Source organism: Choloepus didactylus, chromosome 13 (assembly GCF_015220235.1).
Source record: "Choloepus didactylus isolate mChoDid1 chromosome 13, mChoDid1.pri, whole genome shotgun sequence".
NCBI classification, from domain to species: domain Eukaryota; kingdom Metazoa; phylum Chordata; class Mammalia; order Pilosa; family Megalonychidae; genus Choloepus; species Choloepus didactylus.
The window spans coordinates 84,630,089-84,651,810 of NC_051319.1; the positions used below are offsets into that span (position 1 = coordinate 84,630,089).

Genomic DNA, 21,722 nt, shown 5'->3' on the forward strand with positions numbered 1-21,722 from the left:
TATGTAGGAATGCAAGATACAGCTTAACATGAAGCAATTTTTTGATGATTAAAGAAAAATACGTCATCTTGAGAAAAACTAAAATTTCAGTTTTTTCTTTAAAAAAAAAACAGTGAGCTAAGAACAAAGAAAAGGTTGCTAACTTGATAAAGAATATTTAATATTAATATATTTAATAATGAAATGCTAGAGGCAAATCATTAAATTCTGAAGCAGTATACCTACATCACTGCTTTTCAATATTGTTCTGGAAGTTCTGGGCATTGCAGCAAGACAAGAAAAAGAAAGGTGATAAAAATATAGAAAAAGAAAACCTACAATTGTCATTTACTGATGTTATATCTCTTGGTATAAAATTCAAGAGAATCAATTGGGAAACATTGTGAGAACTAATAAAGTTTATTTAGGTAGCTATATTTAAAATAAATGCACAAAAGGCATTCTTTATCTTAGCAATACTCAGAAAATATAATGGAGGAAAATAGTTCATTCATAAGAGCAACAAAATTTTAAAATTAGGAAATAAACACATGTACAATTCTACGGGATATAAAATCATACCAAGATAGAGGCGGGGCAAGATGGCAGACTGGTGAGCTGTATGTTTTAGTTACTCCTCCAGGAAAGTAGGTAGAAAGCCAGGAACTGTGTGGACTGGACACCACAGAGCAATCTGACTTTGGGCATACTTCATACAACACTCATGAAAACGTGGAACTGCTGAGATCAGTGAAATCTGTAAGTTTTTGTGGCCAGGGGACCCGCATCCCTCCCTGCCAGGCTCAGTCCCGTGGGAGGAGGGGCTGTCAGCTCCATGAAGGAGAAGGGAGAACTGCAGTGGCAGCCCTTATCGGAAACTCATTCTACTAATCCAAACTCCAACCATAGATAGACTGAGACCAGACACCAGAGAATCTGAGAGCAGCCAGCCCAGCAGAGAGGAGACAGGCATAGAAAAAAACAGCACGAAAAACTCCAAAGTGAAAGCCGAGGATTTTTGGAGTTGTGGTGAACATAGAAAGGGGAAGGGCAGAGCTCAGGCCCTGAAGCCCATATACAAATCCCGAAGAAAAGCTGATCTCTCTGCCCTATGGACCTTTCCTTAATGGCCCTAATTGCTTTGTCTCTTAGCATTTCAATAACCCATTAGATCTGTGAGGAGGGCCCCCTTTTTTTTTTTTAACCCTTTTTTCTTTTTCGTAAACAATTACTCTAAGAAGCCCAATACAGAAAGCTTCAAAGACTTGCAATTTGGGCAGGTCAAGACAAGAGCAGAACTAAGAGAGCTCTGAGACAAAAGGCAATAATCCAGTGGCTGAGAAAATTCACTAACCACCACAACTTCCCAAGAAAAGGGGGGCGTCTGCTCACAGCCATCATACTGGTGGGCAGGAAACACTCCTGCCCATCACCAGCGCCATAGCCCAGAGCTGCCCCAGACAACCCAGTGTGACGGAAGTGCTTCAAATAACAGGCACACACCACAAAACTGGGCGTGGACATTAGCCTTCCCTGCAACCTCAGCTGATTGTCCCAGAGTTGGGAAGGTGGAGCAGTGTGAATTAACAAAGCCCCATTCAGCCACCATTTGAGCAGACTGGGAGCCTCCCTACACAGCCCAGAAGCCCAGAACCGCCCTGGGGGGATGGCACTCACCTGTGACATAGCACAGTCATCCCTCAACGGAGGACCAAGGGATGCACGGACTGGAAGAAGGACCCACTTGCAAGTCTCAGGAGCCATATGCCAATACCAAGGACTTGTGGGTCAGTGGCAGAGACAAACTGTGGCAGGACTGAACTGAAAGATTAGACTACTGCAGCAGCTTTAAAACTCTAGGATCACCAGGGAGATTTGATTGTTAGAGCCACCCCCCTCCCTGACTGCCCAGAAACACGCCCCATATACAGGGCGGGCAACACCAACTACACACGCAAGCTTGGTACACCAATTGGACCCCACAAGACTCACTCCCCCACTCACCAAAAAGGCAAAGCAGGGGAGAACTGGCTTGTGGAGAACAGGTGGCTCGTGGACGCCACCTGCTGGTTAGTTAGAGAAAGCGTACTCCACGAAGCTGTAGATCTGATAAATTAGAGATAAGGACTTCAATTGGTCTGCAAACCCTAAAAGAACCGTATCAAGTTCAGCAAATGCCAAGAGGCCAAAAACAACAGAAAATTATAAAGCATATGAAAAAACCAGACGATATGGATAACCCAAGCCCAAGCACCCAAATCAAAATATCAGAAGAGACACAGCACCTAGAGCAGCTACTCAAAGAACTAAAGATGAACAATGAGACCATAGTACAGGATACCAAGGATATCAAGAAGACCCTAGAAGAGCATAAAGAAGACATTGCAAGACTAAATAAAAAAAATAGATGATCTTATGGAAATTAAAGAAACTGTTGACCAAATTAAAAAGATCCTGGACACTCATAGTACAAGACTAGAGGAAGTTGAACAACGAATCAGTGACCTGGAAGACGACAGAATGGAAAATGAAAGCATCAAAGAAAGAATGAGGAAAAAAATTCAAAAATTCAAAACGGACCTCAGGGATATGATAGATAATATAAAACATCCGAATATAAGACTCATTGGTGTTCCAGAAGGGGAAGAAAAGGGTAAAGGTCTAGGAAGAGTATTCAAAGAAATTGTTGGGGAAAACTTCCCAAATCTTCTAAACAACATAAATACACAAATCATAAATGCTCAGCGAAATCCAAATAGAATAAATCCAAATAAACCCACTCTGAGACATATTCTGATCACACGGTCAAACACGGAAGAGAAGGAGCAAGTTCTGAAAGCAGCAAGAGAAAAGCAATTCACCACATACAAAGGAAACAGCATAAGGCTAAGTAGTGACTACTCAGCAGCCACCATGGAGGCAAGAAGGCAGTGGCACGATATATTTAAAATTCTGAGTGAGAAAAATTTCCAACCAAGAATACTTTATCCAGCAAAGCTCTCCTTCAAATTTGAGGGAGAGCTTAAATTTTTCACAGACAAGCAAATGCTGAGAGAATTTGCTAACAAGAGACCTGCCCTACTGGAGATACTAAAGGGAGCCCTACAGGCAGAGAAACAAAGACAGGACAGAGAGACTTGGAGAAAGGTTCAGTACTAAAGAGATCCGGTATGGGTACAATAAAGGATATTAATAGAGGGGAAAAATATATATGACAAACATAAACCAAAGGATAAGATGGCTGATTCAAGAAATGCCTTCAAGGTTATAACGTTGAATGTAAATGGATTAAACTCCCCAATTAAAAGATATAGATTCGCAGAATGGATCAAAAAAAAATGAACCATCAATATGTTGCATACAAGAGACTCATCTTAGACACAGGGACACAAAGAAATTGAAAGTGAAAGGATGGAAAAAAATATTTCATGCAAGCTACAGCCAAAAGAAAGCAGGTGTAGCAATATTAATCTCAGATAAAATAGACTTTAAATGCAGGGATGTTTTGAGAGACAAAGAAGGCCACTACATACTAATAAAAGGGGCAATTCAACAAGAAGAAATAACAATCGTAAATGTCTATGCACCCAATCAAGGTGCCACAAAATACATGAGAGAAACACTGGCAAAACTAAAGGAAGCAATTGATGTTTCCACAATAATTGTGGGAGACTTCAACACATCACTCTCTCCTATAGATAGATCAACCAGACAGAAGACCAATAAGGAAATTGAAAACCTAAACAATCTGATAAATTAATTAGATTTAACAGACATATACAGAACATTACATCCCAAATCACCAGGATACACATACTTCTCTAGTGCTCACAGAACTTTCTCCAGAACAGATCATAAGCTGGGACATAAAACAAGCCTTAATAAATTTAAAAAGATTGAAATTATTCAAAGCACATTCTCTGACCACCATGGAATACAATTAGAAGTCAATAACCATCAGAGACTTAGAAAATTCACAAATACCTGGAGGTTAAACAACACACTCCTAAACAATCAGTGGGTTAAAGAAGAAATAGCAAGAGAAATTGCTAAATATATAGAGACGAATGAAAATGAGAACACAACATACCAAAACCTATGGGATGCAGCAAAAGCAGTGCTGAGGGGGAAATTTATAGCACTGAACGCATATATTAAAAAGGAATAAAGAGCCAAAATCAAAGTACTGATGGATCAACTGAAGAAGCTAGAAAATGAACAGGAAACCAATCCTAAACCAAGTAGAAGAAAAGAAATAACAAGGATTAAAGCAGAAATAATTGACATAGAGAACAAAAAAACAATAGAGAGGATAAATATCACCAAAAGTTGGTTCTTTGAGAAGATCAACAAGATTGACAAGCCCCTAGCTAGACTGACAAAATCAAAAAGAGAGAAGACGCATATCAACAAAATAATGAATGAAAAAGGTGACATAACTGCAGATCCTGAAGAAATTAAAAAAAATTATAAGAGGATACTATGAACAACTGTATGGCAACAAACTGGATAATGTAGAGGAAATGGACAATTTTCTGGAAACATATGAACAACCTAGACCGACCAGAGAAGAAATAGAAGACCTCAATCAACCCATCACAAGCAAAGAGATCCAATCAGTCATCAAAAATCTTCCCACAATGTAGACCTGGCACCGTGGGACGGAGAACATCTTCTTGACCAAAAGGGGGATGTGAAAGGAAATGAAATAAGCTTCAGTGGCAGAGAGATTCCAAAAGGAGCCGAGAGGTCACTCTGGTGGGCACTCTTATGCACACTTTAGACAACCCTTTTTAGGTTCTAAAGAATTGGGGGTAGCTGGTGGTGGATACCTGAAACTATCAAACTACAACCCAGAACCCATGAATCTCGAAGACAGTTGTATAAAAATGTAGCTTATGAGGGGTGACAATGGGATTGGGAAAGCCATAAGGACCAAACACCACTTTGTCTAGTTTATGGATGGATGTGTAGAAAAGTAGGGGAGGGAAACAGACAGACAAAGGTACCCAGTGTTCTTTTTTACTTCAATTGCTCTTTTTCACTCTAATTATTATTCTTGTTATTTTTGTGTGTGTGCTAATGAAGGTGTCAGGGATTGATTTAGGTGATGAATGTACAACTATGTAATGGTACTGTAAACAATCGAAAGTACAATTTGTTTTGTATGACTGCGTGGTATGTGAATATATCTCAATAAAATGATGATTTAAAAAAAAAAAAAAAAAAAAAAAATCTTCCCACAATGTAGACCTGGCACCGTGGGACGGAGAACATCTTCTTGACCAAAAGGGGGATGTGAAAGGAAATGAAATAAGCTTCAGTGGCAGAGAGATTCCAAAAGGAGCCGAGAGGTCACTCTGGTGGGCACTCTTATGCACACTTTAGACAACCCTTTTTAGGTTCTAAAGAATTGGGGTAGCTGGTGGTGGATACCTGAAACTATCAAACTACAACCCAGAACCCATGAATCTCGAAGACAGTTGTATAAAAATGTAGCTTATGAGGGGTGACAATGGGATTGGGAAAGCCATAAGGACCAAACACCACTTTGTCTAGTTTATGGATGGATGTGTAGAAAAGTAGGGGAGGGAAACAGACAGACAAAGGTACCCAGTGTTCTTTTTTACTTCAATTGCTCTTTTTCACTCTAATTATTATTCTTGTTATTTTTGTGTGTGTGCTAATGAAGGTGTCAGGGATTGATTTAGGTGATGAATGTACAACTATGTAATGGTACTGTAAACAATCGAAAGTACAATTTGTTTTGTATGACTGCGTGGTATGTGAATATATCTCAATAAAATGATTTAAAAAAAAAAAAAAAAAAATCTTCCCACAAATAAATGCCCAGGGCCAGATGGCTTCACAGGGGAACTCCACCAAACTTTCCAGAAAGAACTGACACCAATCTTACTCAAACTCTGTCAAAACATTGAAGAAAATGGAACACTACCTAACTCATTTTATGAAGCTAACATCAATCTAATACCAAAACCAGGCAAAGATGCTACAAAAAAGGAAGACTACCGGCCAATCTCCCTAATGAATATAGATGCAAAAATCCTCAACAAAATACTTGCAAATCAAATCCAAAGACACATTAAAAAAATCATACACCATGACCAAGTGGGGTTCATTCCAGGCATGCAAGGATGGTTCAACATAAGAAAATCAATCAATGTATTACAACACATTAACAAGTCAAAAGGGAAAAATCAAATGATCATCTCAATAGATGCTGAAAAAGCATTTGACAAAATCCAACGTCCATTTTTGATAAAAACACTTCAAAAGGTAGGAATTGAAGGAAACTTCCTCAATATGATAAAGAGCATATATGAAAAACCCACAGCCAGCATAGTACTCAATGGTGAGAGACTGAAAGCCTTCCCTCTAAGATCAGGAACAAGACAAGGATGCCCGCTGTCACCACTGTTATTCAGCATTGTACTGGAAGTGCGAGCCAGGGCAATCTGGCAAGACAAAGAAATAAAAGGCATCCAAATTGGAAAAGAAGAAGTAAAACTGTCATTGTTTGCAGATGATATGATCTTATATCTGGAAAACCCTGAGAAATCGACGATACAGCTACTAGAGCTAATAAACAAATTTAGCAAAGTAGGGGGATACGAGATTAATGCACATAAGTCAGTAATGTTTCTATATGCTAGAAATGAACAAACTGAAGAGACACTCAAGAAAAAGATACCATTTTCATTAGCAGCTAAAAAAATCAAGTACCTAGGAATAAACTTAACCAAAGATGTAAAAGACCTATACAAAGAAAACTACATAACTCTACTAAAAGAAATAGAAGGGGACCTTAAAAGATGGAAAAATATTCCATGTTCATGGATAGGAAGGCTAAATGTCATTAAGATGTCAATTCTACCCAAACTCATCTACAGATTCAATGCAATCCCAATCAAAATTCCAACAACCTACTTTGCAGACTTGGAAAAGCTAGTTATCAAATTTATTTGGAAAGGGAAGATGCCTCGAATTGCTAAAGACACTCTAAAAAAAAAAAACGAAGTGGGAGGACTTACACTCCCTGACTTTGAAGCTTATTATAAAGCCACAGTTGCCAAAACAGCATGGTACTGGCACAAAGATAGACATATAGATCAATGGAATCGAATTGAGAATTCAGAGATAGACCCTCAGATCTATGGCCGACTGATATTTGATAAGGCCCCCAAAGTCACTGAACTGAGTCATAATGGTCTTTTCAACAAATGGGGCTGGGAGAGTTGGATATCCATATCCAAAAGAATGAAAGAGGACCCCTACCTCACACCCTACACAAAAATTAACTCAAAATGGACGAAAGTTCTCAATATAAAAGAAAGTACCATAAAACTCCTAGAAGATAATGTAGGAAAACATCTTCAAGACCTTGTATTAGGCGGCCACTTCCTAGACTTTACACCCAAAGCACAAGCAACCAAAGACAAAATAGATAAATGGGAACTCCTCAAGCTTAGAAGTTTCTGCACCTCAAAGGAATTTCTCAAAAAGGTAAAGAGGCAGCCAACTCAATGGGAAAAAATTTTTGGAAACCATGTATCTGACAAAAGACTGATATCTTGCATACATAAAGAAATCCTACAACTCAATGACAATAGTACAGACAGCCCAATTATCAAATGGGCAAAAGATATGAAAAGATAGTTCTCTGAAGAGGAAATACAAATGGCCAAGAAACACATGAAAAAATGTTCAGCTTCACTAGCTATTAGAGAGATGCAAATTAAGACCACAATGAGGTACCATCTAACACTGATTAGAGTGGCTGCCATTAATCAAACAGGAAACTACAAATGCTGGAGAGGATGTGGAGAAATTGGAACTCTTATTCATTGTTGGTGGGACTGTATAATGGTTCAGCCACTCTGGAATTCAGTCTGGCAGTTCCTTAGAAAACTAGATATAGAGTTACCATTCGATCCAGCGATTGCTCTTCTCGGTATATACCTGGAAGATCAGAAAGCAGTGACACGAACAGATATCTGCACGCCAATGTTCATAGCAGCATTCTTCACAATTGCCAAGAGATGGAAACAACCCAAATGTCCTTCAACAGATGAGTGGATAAGTAAAATGTGGTATATACACACGATGGAATACTACACGGCACTAAGAAGGAACGATCTCGTGAAACATATGACAACATGGATGAACCTTGAAGACATAATGCTGAGCAAAATAAGCCAGGCACAAAAAGAGAAATATTATATGCTACCACTAATGTGAACTTAGAAAAATGTAAAACAAATGGTTTATAATGTAGAATGTAGGGGAACTAGCAATAGAGAGCAATTAAGGAAGGGGGACCAATAATTCAAGAAGAACAGATAATCTATTTAACATTCTGGGGATGCCCAGGATGACTATGGTCTGTTATTTCTGATGGATATAGTAGGAACAAGTTCACAGAAAAGTTGCTATATTAGGTAACTTTCTTCGGGTAAAGCAGGAACATGTTGGAAGTAAAGCAGTTATCTTAAAAAAAAAAGAAAGAAAGAAAGCTAAGCATAGAATTACCATATGACCCAGAAATTCCATTACAAAGTACACACCCAAAAGAACTGAAATGAGGAACTCGAGCAGATATTTGCACACTGATGTTCCGAGCGGCATAACTGCCAAAACATGGAAGTAACCCAAATGTCCATCAACTGATGAATGGATAAAAAAAATATGTGTATATATACAATAGAATATTTAATATTCAGCATTAAATAGGAATTAAGTTCTGGTTCATGTGACAATATGGATGATGGATGAACAACATGTTGAGTGAAATAAGCCAGACACAAAAGAACGAACATTGTATAATCTCACTGATACAAAATAATTAGAATAAGCTAATTCATAGAATCAGAATCTGAAATATGAGTTACCAGGGGCTGGTTGTGGGTAGGGAAGGGGAATAAATGCTTAAATTGTACAGAATTTATTTTGAGGTTGATTGTAAAGATCTGGTAATGGATGGTGGTGATGTTAGCATAAAATTGTGAATATAATTAACAGCACTGAATTATATACATGGATGTGGTTAAAAGTGGAAATTTTAGGTTACATCTGTTATTAGAATAAAAATTAAAAGAAAAAAACCAATTAAAAAAAAATCATACCAAAAGAAATGGAAAGGCATAGATGTTTTCTGTAGCTTATAGGATTAGAACTTGTTATTGTGTTAATTTTCCCCCTAATGAATGTATTAATTGAAGGTAATTCCAATCAAACCTAAGAGGGTTTTTGGAGAATTGAGCAACCCGATTCTGAAGATTTATTTTGAAGAATAAGTGCATGTAAACAATCAATAAAGTTTTTAAAAACTGTAATATGCAAAATAAGCGTACACTAACTAGAACTGCAGCACTAGCCCTAGCAAACCATTGAAACACAACAGAATTTAGAAACAGGCCATGTAAATAGGTGAAATGAGTAAGTGATAAAGGTAGAATTTCACATCACTGAGGAAAGGATTTATTCATAAAAAGCATTGGTACAGTTTGTGAATTTGTCCCAGAGAAGGACAGGATAGAGTTAGATTTCTGCCTGACACTATACTAAAAAATTCAGCTGTATTAAAAATTTATATGAAAAAACTAAGACCATGAAAGTACCAGGAGAAAATACTAGAGAATACTTTTTTATGATCTTTGGATAAGGAGACTTTTTTTTAACCTCACTTCAAGTAAGTATAAGCATTTAAAATGGAAAGCAATTGTTAGATTTAACAACAATACAGGTTTTTAAATAACATTAACAACAACTGTAAAGCAGTAGTACAATAAAGTTAAAAGACAGATTACAAACCAAGAAAAAAATATTTCTGAATACAGAAAGAGCTCTTACAAATCAATGAGAAAAGGTAACTTACCCATAATGAAAAATCACCTGAATGAGCATTTCACATTAAACAAAATACAAATGTCCAGTAGATGGAGAACGCTCAACCTCATTAATAAACAAAAAAAGGCAAAGTAAAAGAATGAAAATATCTATTGTTTGAAAATATCTGTTGACAGCTAGGGTGTGAAGAAACTAGCACTCTAATATGATTTTTGATGCATGGTGTAAATTAGTATAACTGTTAATGAAGACACTTAAAAATGAAGCAAACAAAAAATTCATACTCTATTCCCGCCATCCCACTTTTGAGAATTTATCCTAAGGTAAATAATTTTTAAAATGCTCAAAGATGTGAATATATAAAGACATTCATTGTCATATTGTTTATAATAAGGGGAAAAGTTAAACCTAAAAGTTTTATTAATAGGAAATAAAGGAAATTTCAATACCTGCACGACAAACTTGATTATCGTCAAAATCAGAAAGGAAAAAAAGTTGCAGTATATCCTTTTTTTTTTTTTTTCCATTAAATTCAGTTTTATTGAAATAGTATATCCATTTTTAAATAAAGTGGCGGTTCCTCCCTAAGCCAACTCTGCAGATAAACTCACTACCTTCCCCCCTACATTGGACATGACTCCTAGGGGTGTTAAGCCTCCCTGACAATGTGGGATATGACTCCCAGGTTGAGCCTGGCCCTGGCATCATGAAATTGAGAAAACCTTCTTGACCAAAGGGGGGAAAAGAAATGGAACAAAATAAAGTTTCGGTGGCTAAGAGATTTCAAATAGAGTTGAGAAATCATTCTGGAGGTTATTCTTATACATTATATAGATATTCCTTTTTAGTATCTAGTGTATTAGAATAGATAGAAGGAAATACCTGAAACTATAATCCAGTAGCCTGGATTCTTGATGATGATATTATAACTATATAGCTTTTATGGGGTGACCAGTTGAGTGTGAAAACCTTGTGGCTGACATTCCCTTTATCTAGTGTGTGGGCAGATGAGTAATAAAATAAAGACAGATAAATAAATAAGAGAAGTAAGGGATATGGGATGCTTTGGATGTTCTTTTTTATTTTTGTTTTTATTATTTTTTCTCTTTTTTTTTTTTGGAGTAATAAAAATGTTCTAAATTTGATTGTGGTGATGAATGCACAGCTATGTGGTGATACTGTGAGCCATTGATTGTATTCCTTGGATGATTACACAGTGTGTGAATGTATCTCAAAATTGCATTTAAAAAAATAATAGTGTGAGGTTGAAATTAGATGACTACTAAGGTTCCTTCCAGGTCTATAATTTTTAATTTTGTATAATACCCAAGCATATCGTCAGCATTTCCCCAAACAGCCAGCTTACTCTTATGCCAACAGGGTGATGAAATGACGTTTAGCTGAGTATGCAATCTCCTCATTCCATACCCAGCCCCTTTCTCATCTACATCTGGGATTGGCAAATTTTTTTCTATAAAACTCCACATAGTAAATATTTTAAGCTTTGCACGCCATATGATCTCTGTTATAACTATTCAACTCTGTTTTGTGGCACTAAAAACTCTAGATGAGTGAGCATGCTTGTGGACACTGCAACCTGAAGTTCATGTCATTTTCATGTTCATGAAATAGTCTTTTAATTTTTGTCAGCCATTTAAAAATGTAAAAACCAATCATAGCTTCCCAGCCGTTGGGAAAAAAAAAAAAAGGCAGCAGACTGGATTTGGCCTTCAGGTCATAGTTTGCTGACATCTCATTTAGATAAGTGAAAATTTCAAAGAATGAGCATGTTGTACCTCAGAATGGTAAATTATAGTTATGAGGAAAATGTTTTACTTAATTACCAGGAGGAAAAACTGGGCTCCATGGACAACTCTTCTGATAAGCTTTTCTTTTTTGTTAATTTCCATAGAAATATGGTAACTTGATATATTTTCTACTTGTTTCAAACGTTCATTATGATGCTAGGCAACCATTACCAAGTTCCCCTTTCTGAAAAGAAAATTATGTCTAACCAAATAAGACATTAGCAAAACCTAAAGGTGGTCAGAATTCTGAATGGTTTAAAAAAAAATTCTATAAAGTAGGAAAAAATCATTTCTTTATTAGCCTCTTGTCAATATTTTTACAGTGAAATTTGTCAGCATTTTATAAAGATGATAGGTGCATATAGACAGATGAATAGATGGCTTTATTGCAATTTAATTTCACTTACCATACAGTTCACTTAAAGTTTATAGTTCAGTGACATTTAGTAATAGTAAACACAGTTGTGCATCCATCACCACAATCAATTTTAGAACATTTTCATCATTCTCAAAAGAAACCCCATGATGAATGCATAACTATATGATGGTACTGTGAACAATTGATTGTACACCATGGATGATTGTATGGTATGTGAATATATTTCAATAAAACTGAATTTAATTAAAAAAAAAAAAAAAAAACATACTCCTTAGCCCTCACCCCCCAATCTCTCCTCCCCTCTGCCCCCCAGCCCTAGGCAACCACTAATCTACTTTCTGTCTCTGTGGATTTGCCTATTCTAGACATTTCATATAAATGGAATCATACAATGTGATCCTCTGTGACTGGCTTCTTTTACTTCATAATATTCATCCATATTTTAGCATATGTCAGTAATTCACTTTTTACTGCTAGTATTCCATTATTTTAATAATACCACATTTTGTTTATCCATTCATCAGTTAATGGACGTTTAGGTTGTTTCAACTTTTTGGCTATTGTGAGTAATACTGCTGTGAATATTCGGGTACAACTTACTATGTGACATGTTTTCATTTCTCTTGGATATCTAGGAGTGGAATATACTGGGACATATGGTAATTTTAATGTTTAACAGTTTGAGGAACAGTCAAATTATTTTCCAAGGTGACGGCACCATTTAAAATTCCCACCAGTGGTGTTTGAAGATTCCAGTTTTTCTCCACATAGTTGCCAACATTTAAACATCTTTGTTATTGTAGCCATCCTAAGGGTATGAAGTAGGTGTCTCAATATAAGTTTTGATTTGATGGCTAATGGTGTTGAGTGTCTATCTTTTCACATGTCTATTCAAGTCCTTTGTCCACTTTTAAACTGGGTTATTTGTCTTTATTATTGAGCTGTAATAGTTCTTTACTCTAGATACAAGTCCCTTATCAGATATATGATTTGCAAAAATGTTATCCCATTCTTTTTCCTTTCTTGATGGTATCCTTTGAAGCATAAAAGTTTTTAATTTTGATGTTGTCTAGTTTAATCTCGTTTTTCTTTTGTTGCTTTTATAAATGTGTATTGAGAGAGACTAATGCCATCTGTGGGAAGTCCCATGTACCATACCCAAAAATATTATTTTATTCTTTATTTTAAATTATTGTATTACTGGTAAAATGATATACCTGCTTCATTTGCAGTCAAGAGAAGAAAGCAGAAAGCAGGCTCTGGCAGCTAAAAGGGAGAAAAGAAAAGAAAAGAGAAAAAAGAAAAAAGAGGAACAGAAAAGGAAACAGGAAGAAGACGAAGAAAACAAACCTAAGGAAAATTCAGAACTACCAGAGGATGAAGATGAAGAGGAGAATTATGAAGATGGTAAGAAATGACCCATCTGAATTAGTGATTAAATTCTCATTTACTTATCAATTTCTGAGTGCAAATTTTTTTTGCTCTAGTTAACTCAATATTTGATGACTGTTTAATCTGAAATTGACAATTTACTTTTATAGTAAATATTTCTAAATGTTTTACATTGTACACAGAGAAACGGGCAAAGCAAGCACATAATCTGAAGAAGTTCAGTTATAATTTAAGTCACTTTGTAAAACATCGTATATGTCCTAAAAATTATACAATAAGAGGTTTGCCAGCTTCTCTTCATGTTCTTCCCTACCTCATTCTAGTTCCTTTATTGAATTTTTGGCTAAGTTTCAGAGTCAAAGCTATACAGTGCTAAAATGGGATTCATTACTCTCAAAGAGTTGTTTATCGTACAGTCTGGCAGTGCTTGTAGTAGGCAAATAATTTGAACTTTAATTCTAAAATACTGTTTCTCTCATTTGAAAAAAATTTCTAAATTCAAACTAGGTTGTGATTTTTGGTTAATGAGACTAGTATTTCAGTTCTTAAGAACATTAAGGCTTGTATGTTTTATACAAAAACTTAGGAATCAAAATATGATACAGTGTATTTGCGTTAACAGCAAAGATATGTTTACTAGTGAATACTGGTGAAAGGAAAATAGGACTTAAAGGATTGAGTTAATCTGAGTTATTAGGTATACTCTATCACAATTTGTTTTGATATCTGTGGCTCTGAGTGTGATTTTTATCCTTTTCTATAATTTCAGTGGAGCAAGAAGTTCCCATAGAACCTCCTAGTGCAACCACCACCACCACAATTGGAATCTCTGCAACATCTACAACATTCACAAATGTGTTTGGGAAAAAAAGGGCCAACGTGGTGACAACCCCCAGCACAAATCGGAAAAACAAGAAGAACAAAACAAAAGAGACCCCTCCCACTGCACATTTGATTTCACCGGAACAACACATATCTTTAGCTCAGCAAAAGGCAGATAAAAATAAAATAAATGGAGAACCCAGAGGTGGTGGTGCAGGTGGGAATAGTGATTCAGATAATTTGGACAGCACAGATTGCAACAGTGAGAGTAGTAGTGGTGGTAAAAGCCAAGAGTTAAATTTCACTGTGGACATGAATTCCTCTAGTGATAGGAGATATCCCTCACTGCTACTCCACTCCCAAGAAGAAAAGACGAGTACCGCCCCTTCTAAAACTCAAACACGGTAAAATTCTCTAATTTGTTAACTCTATGTCTGCCTTTCCTTTTTCATGTCTGGCACAAGAATTTAAAGTACATTCTCTAAGCACAAGTTGTGTTAAACAATTTAAATCTACCACATTATCTGTTTGAATACTCAAAACTGGAATTTACCAATGTCCTCAATCGTATGCTAAATATGAAATGAGATTAGAAATTTTTATAAGATTCATATTCTGAAGTTGAAAATATTGGCATCCTTGATTTATTTTTATTTTATTTATTTATTTTTGATTAGAGAGTATATTTTATTTATTTACAAATGCATGAGAAACCTCATTTCCATTTTTGTCACAGTTCTTTTTTAACTTTTATTTCGAAATAATTTCAAATCTGCAGGATAGTTGCAAGAATAGTACAAAATCTATATAGAGAATTCTAATACATCTCTACCCAGGTACCCAAATATACCAGCTTTTAACATTCTGCCACTTTTGTTGTAACATTCTATTTATTTATATATGTATTTTACAAACATTTTAGAGTAGGTTGCGTACATTGTGCTCCTTAACTTTGATTTTACTATGTCATTGTTATCAATTATGTCCCAACTTTTGGCTTCTGAATCTTTTTCGTTTTTTTTTTTTTTTTTTTTTTTTAACTTTGAAAATCTTTTTTAGTTTTATTTCATTATCAAAATTTCAAATACTGGGGTGGGGGGCAGATACAGGATGGGTTTTTGCATCACTTGTTACTCTGATAAAATCATCTGCTATCCTTATTTGTATTTCTCTGGGCCACAAGGAGATGTGTTTTTTCTTATTTTACCTGCGTCTCATTATAGATGAAAAAAAACATTTTTTCTACTACTTTGTCAGTAACAAGCCTAGGCTCCAATTCTTTTTTTTTTTTTTTTTTTTTTTAACAATATGAATCTATTTTAATACTGAAATAGAAGATGGACTCTGGCTTATTTCTGTTTTTCTTATTTCTTAATAATTTGATGTGCCACATTTTAATTCAAATATTTCAGCATAACTGTCTATAAAGGAACAGCCCCTTGAGTTCCTATCTTAAATTTGTCTTTTCTTGGACTTGATATTTCTTTCTTCTTAGAACTGAAAGTGAAGTGAATCCTAATTCTTTGTCAACAAACTACAAGTCAATGTCATTGCCATTAAGCTCTCCAAACATAAAGGTGAATCTCACTAGCCCTAAAAGGGGACAAAAAAGAGAAGAAGGGTGGAAAGAAGTTATACGAAGGTAAGTAGAATTAATCTCAACTTTCTTAAACAATAAGGACTCCTCTTGCAAGATGGTTACGTAGTCTATTAATGAATAATTTGAATGTGGTTATTATTTTAAACTGCAGTGCCTTACTAAATCCAGTATAAGCTAAAGCAAAATTAGAAGCAATAGGTAAATTCTGCATGCATATTTTATATGACACAACAAATGTTGACTTTTTTGGAAACCTGTGAGTTGCTTTTTATGTAAGTCAAATCTGAGACTTTTTTATTGCTAATTATGAACTGTTGATATTGGTTTAAAATGAATAAAATAGCCAATATTATTAAATATGAAGTTTAACAATACAGTATGTATTATTTTACTTTAGAAATAGTCAAAACATATGGTCATTGTAGTGTATTTAATGTGTAATATTTTGGGCAGATTCGAATGCTTACATATGGGTGATTTAAATGTAATTTTTGCTTTAAATGGCAGTGTAATTTTTACCTTTAGTAAATTAAATTCAATAAGATGAAAGAGGTCAGTTTCTAAATAATAACTTCTGCAAATTATTTCCTTTTTAAGGTTTGAGAAATATTCTGCAAACATCCATGAACATACTTACTGAGAGATCTTTTACAGTAAAGACTCTTTACTATTCAAAGACATTTGATTTCATATGCTCACATGTAGTCTTCATTTTACAGGTCAAAGAAATTGTCTGTTCCAGCCTCAGTGGTGTCCAGAATAATGGGAAGAGGAGGATGCAACATCACTGCAATACAAGATGTTACTGGAGCCCATATTGATGTGGATAAACAAAAAGATAAGAATGGTGAAAGAATGATCACAATAAGGTAATTGTGGGAAATGTATATTGCTAGTTCTTTGTGGAAATTAAATTTTATAAGAAGCATGCTTTACTTTTGTTAGATATGGTACATTCAAGAATTTTAGTTGATGATTAAGATTACCTGATTTTTTTATGTTTTTGGTCTTGTTTTTCCCCCAGAGGTGGTACAGAGTCAACAAGATACGCGGTTCAGCTTATCAATGCACTTATTCAAGATCCTGCTAAGGAACTGGAAGACTTGATTCCTAAAAATCACATCAGAACCCCTACCAGCACCAAATCCATTCATGCAAACTTCTCTTCTGGAGTAGGCACCACAGCAGCTTCCAGTAAAAATGCATTTCCCTTGGGTGCTCCAACTCTTGTGACTTCACAGGCGACAACATTATCCACGTTCCAGCCCAATAATAAACTTAATAAGAACGTTCCAGCAAATGTACGTTCTTCTTTTCCAGTTTCTCTACCCTTGGCTTATTCCCACCCTCATTTTGCCCTACTGGCTGCTCAAACTATGCAACAGATTCGGCATCCTCGCTTACCCATGGCCCAGTTTGGAGGAACCTTTTCACCCTCTCCTAACACTTGGGGACCATTCCCAGTGAGACCTGTGAATCCTGGCAACACAAGTAGCTCTCCAAAACATAATAATACAGGCCGTCTACCTAGCCAGAACGGGACAGTTTTGCCCTCAGAATCTGCTGGACTAGCTACTGCCGGTTGTCCTATCACTGTCTCTTCTGTAGTTGCTGCCAGTCAGCAACTGTGTGTGACTAATACCCGGACTCCTTCATCAGTCAGAAAGCAGTTGTTTGCCTGTGTGCCTAAGACAAGTCCTCCAGCAACAGTGATTTCTTCCGTGACCAGCACTTGTAGTTCCCTGCCTTCCGTCTCCTCTGCACCTATCACTAGTGGGCAAGTTCCTACCAGCTTTCTGCCCCCAAGTACTCCTCAAGCACAGCTTTCTTCACAAAAGATGGATTCTTTCTCTGCCATGCCAGCTCCCAAAGAGAAGGTGTCCACACAGGACCAGCCCACAGCAAACTTGTGTACTCCATCTTCAACTGCAAATAGTTGCAGTAGCTCTGCCAGCAACACCCCAGGAGCTCCAGAAACTCACTCATCTAATAGTCCTACTCCTCCCTCTAATAACACACAGGAGGAGGCACAGCCATCCAAAGGGTCAGATTTAAGTCCTATGTCAATGCCTTTTGCATCTAACTCAGAACCTGCTCCATTGACTTTGGCATCACCCAGATTGGCTGCTACTGATAATCAGGACACCAATAATTTACCTCAGTTAGCTGTACCAGCACCTCGAGTTTCTCATCGAATGCAGCCCAGAGGTTCTTTTTACTCAGTGGTACCAAATGCAACTATGCACCAGGATCCCCAGTCTATTTTTGTTACAAATCCAGTTCCTCTAACACCACCTCAAGGCCCACCAGCTGCAGTGCAGCTTTCTTCAGCTATGAACATTATGAATGGTTCTCAGATGCACATTAACCCAGCAAATAAATCTTTGCCACCTACATTTGGCCCAGCCACACTTTTCAATCACTTCAGTAGTCTTTTTGATAGCAGTCAGGTGCCAGCTAACCAGGGTTGGGGAGATGGTCCATTGCCCTCACGAGTTGCTGCAGATGCTTCTTTTACTGTTCAGTCAGCATTCCTAGGTAACTCTGTACTTGGACACTTGGAAAACATGCACCCTGACAACTCGAAGGCACCTGGCTTCAGACCACCTTCCCAACGAGTTTCTACTAGTCCAGTTGGTAAGTACTAAATATCACTGCCCCTCACTGTTGGTCTCAAACAGCATTATCTGATTCTCCAAGATAATAATAAAGTGTTTATTTTGCACCTAATATTGCATGAGCTTAAAGAAATGAGAATTTGTCATAAACAGTAAATAGTATCTTTAATAATTGCTGAGTGAGTGAATAAAAAAGTGGCTGTGGGTGACTCATTCATATATAATGAGCTGCTATATATTCTCCATGAGCTTTCTGTCCTTCATAGCAGGGAGTTTATACCTTATGTCAGTCCATTTCTTGGAATTGGTGTAAGATAATATTAATAAAAAAGAACTCATGGGATGCTTCAAGAATTCCAAATTTTCAGGCCTTTTTTTTTTTTTTCAATTTTATTTTAGTGATTGTTTCCATTTCTCATATTTACCAAATTTGAGTTGCAAATATGTTTAGGGGCCAGTCCATAATTTATTTGCTTTCTTTTCAATCTTGAGTACATAGATTGAATATTAAATCATGTTGTTTAATAATACCATATATTATTTACATTAAATACAGCTATTTGAAGAGATCCAGTTATTTCTGGGCTCTTATTTTAAAGACCACTTTAGATTCAGCTATTGGTTCCTTGAAATTAGAAATTAGCTACTGAGACATTATAAGAATTATGTAGATAAATATGAGGCTAGTTTTTGCCTGGAGATATTTGGAGAACCAGAATCTCTTTGTCAGAATTTAAGAGCTGAATTTAATCTGATCTGAGAAACAAATTAGGAATTATGACTGACCTAGAATACGGGTAGGAAGCTCTGTTGCCACTTAGCATTTCTTTTCCAGTTGGAAAACTGTCCCATAGCCCATGCTGCTTTTTGTTATTTATAACAATTTATAAATTATTTGTAAAATTTGTGAGAATTTGTGGATGTGGTATAGCCTTATTTCAGATATGTTTCCATTTACCTATCTGTTCAGGAAAACAGCTGTTTTATCATCTTTCAAATAGAAATACAAGCCTACATAAGACTATCTATAGTCCAGAATAGGACCATAAACAATAGTCTGGGATATTTTTTTCTTCTTTTCTCTATATCAGCATCTGTTTTAACTTCCAGCTTGGGGAAAACTAGTAAAAGTTTTTAAAGGCTCCAAGGTGAAGGAAGAGCTCATTGCTGGTACTCAAGCTGTGATAGAAAGCATCAATCTTTGACCTTCCTTCTGGGGTCCAGGATTGATAAGCCTGGCTTCATTTCTTAACTTCCTGTATGCTTTATGTTGTTGATGCTCTTTTTTCCTGGATATAGTTTACTTTCCTGCTTTTCAGGTAAGAAGTTGTAATACGTAAGAAGATGGGGAAGGGTGTGGAGAAATTGGAACCCTCATACATTGTTGGTGGGAATATAAAATGGTTCAGCCACTTTGGAAAAAAATTTGGCAGTTACTTAAAAAGTTAAACTTAGAGTTACTATATAACCCAGTAATTCCACTCGTAGGTATACCCAAGAGAAATGAAAACATATGTCCACAGAAAAACGTGCACACAGATTTTCACTCTGGATTATTCATAATTGCCAAAAAGTGGAAACAACCCAAATGTCCATCAAGTGATGAATGGATAAATAAAATGTGTTATATCTATATAATGGAATATTATTCAGCAAAAAAAAGAAATGAAGTACTGATTCATGCTACAACATGGATGAACCTTGAGAACAGTTTGCAAAGTGAAAGAGGCCAGTCACAAAAACTACATTTTATATGAAATGGCCACTTATATGAAATGTCCAAAGTAGGCAAATCTGTAGGGGAAGAAAGTAGATTAGTAGTTGGTTTGTACTGGGAACAGTAAAGTGAGGAGCAATGGGGAGTGACAGTTTACAGATACAGGGTTTCTTTTAGCATGGACAAATATGTACTAAAATTGATTGTGGTAATGGTTGTACAACTCTGCAAATATACTAAAACAATATCAGGTTGTATATTTAGAATGGGCAAATTATATGGTAATTTTTTATTATATGGCAAATTATATGGTTGTTTTTTAAAAATCATCAGAAAATCAAACTTTGAAAATAAGACCTGTTTAAGAAAAGTTTTGACAGTGTTGATTTTAACTACTTTTTCCCAAAATAAGCACCTATAATCCTTTTCTACACCCTTCTTCCCTTTGCCTACTGTATTCTCCAGAGAAAGCAGTAGAATTTGTGAATACTGGTAAATTCAGATTTTGTGCAAACTAGATAGAAACTTTGATACAGTTTGCAACTGTTGATTTTTTTAATCAGATAGAATACTGAAATTATTCTTAGTTTAATAGTATGCTTTTCCTCCTTGTGAAGAGGACACATTAGTAGAGTTTATTTATCTTCCATAGGAAATTACTATAGATATATAGATATATGAAAAGCTGTACTTTCATGTAGAAATTTTCCATGAAAGGGAAAGCAGAAATTACTGATTTGGGGTACTGCTTAGTGACAACATGCTCTCATTTCTTCTCCCTTCTAGTGAAAGCTTTGAGATTTATCCAGAACATTACTCCAGGTGACTGCCATTCTTAAACATTGGGCTCACTTTTCCATGTCTAGTGGTGTTTGTTGATGTTCTCCTGGTTCACAAGAAAAAAAATGAGTTTAGGCCATACAGTATCATGTAAATGTGTTCTTTTTGATGTGATGTATGAAAGTAAAACCCACCCTTGCTTTATTTTAGAAAAAAGATTTAATTTTGGACTTAGGATCTTAAAGCTTTGGCTAATTGGATGTCTTGGGCCTGTTTTATTTCAGGGTTGCCATCCATCGATCCATCAGGCAGCTCCCCATCTGCCACTTCTGCTCCTTTGACAAGTTTTTCAAGCATACCAGGAACGCGAGTTTTCCTGCAAGGGCCAGCTCCAGTTGGGACTCCTAGTTTCAACAGACAACATTTTTCTCCCCATCCTTGGACAAGCGCCTCAAACTCATGTAGGAATCCTGGAGGAACTCTTCCCATAGGGTCTTAAATAAGTTATTAAACCATTTGTTTCAGGGTACACTATGTTGTAAATTTAGTAAACTAAATGGTATGCAAGGTTTGCATTGCAGTCATGTCAAAAATCATCAGTCATTTATAGGGGTCAGGCCATTATTCAAAGCCATGAAAGTTTTCAGCGGGACTTGGACGAGAAAAGAGGTACTAAAAGTAGTTTTTAAAAAGGACCCATACTTAAGAAGGATACTCATGGTAAAGTGGAAAGCAAAGAACAGTTTTGGGTTTGAAATTA

The 21,722-nt window shown here is 36.1% G+C and overlaps 1 protein-coding gene across 12 annotated transcripts in view; it reads left to right on the forward strand.

The window, feature by feature from the left end:
* Positions 1-21,722, forward strand: part of LOC119507882 (ankyrin repeat and KH domain-containing protein 1) — a 178,688-nt gene that overhangs the window by 144,664 nt on the left and 12,302 nt on the right. For all 12 annotated transcript variants that reach the window (XM_037801129.1, XM_037801128.1, XM_037801131.1 and 9 more), the window contains 6 exons: positions 13,266-13,440; positions 14,195-14,651; positions 15,743-15,889; positions 16,567-16,716; positions 16,872-18,484; positions 21,247-21,423. In XM_037801129.1, coding sequence (XP_037657057.1) covers positions 13,266-13,440; positions 14,195-14,651; positions 15,743-15,889; positions 16,567-16,716; positions 16,872-18,484; positions 21,247-21,423 — 2,719 coding nt within the window. The remainder of the gene's footprint in view (positions 1-13,265; positions 13,441-14,194; positions 14,652-15,742; positions 15,890-16,566; positions 16,717-16,871; positions 18,485-21,246; positions 21,424-21,722) is intronic.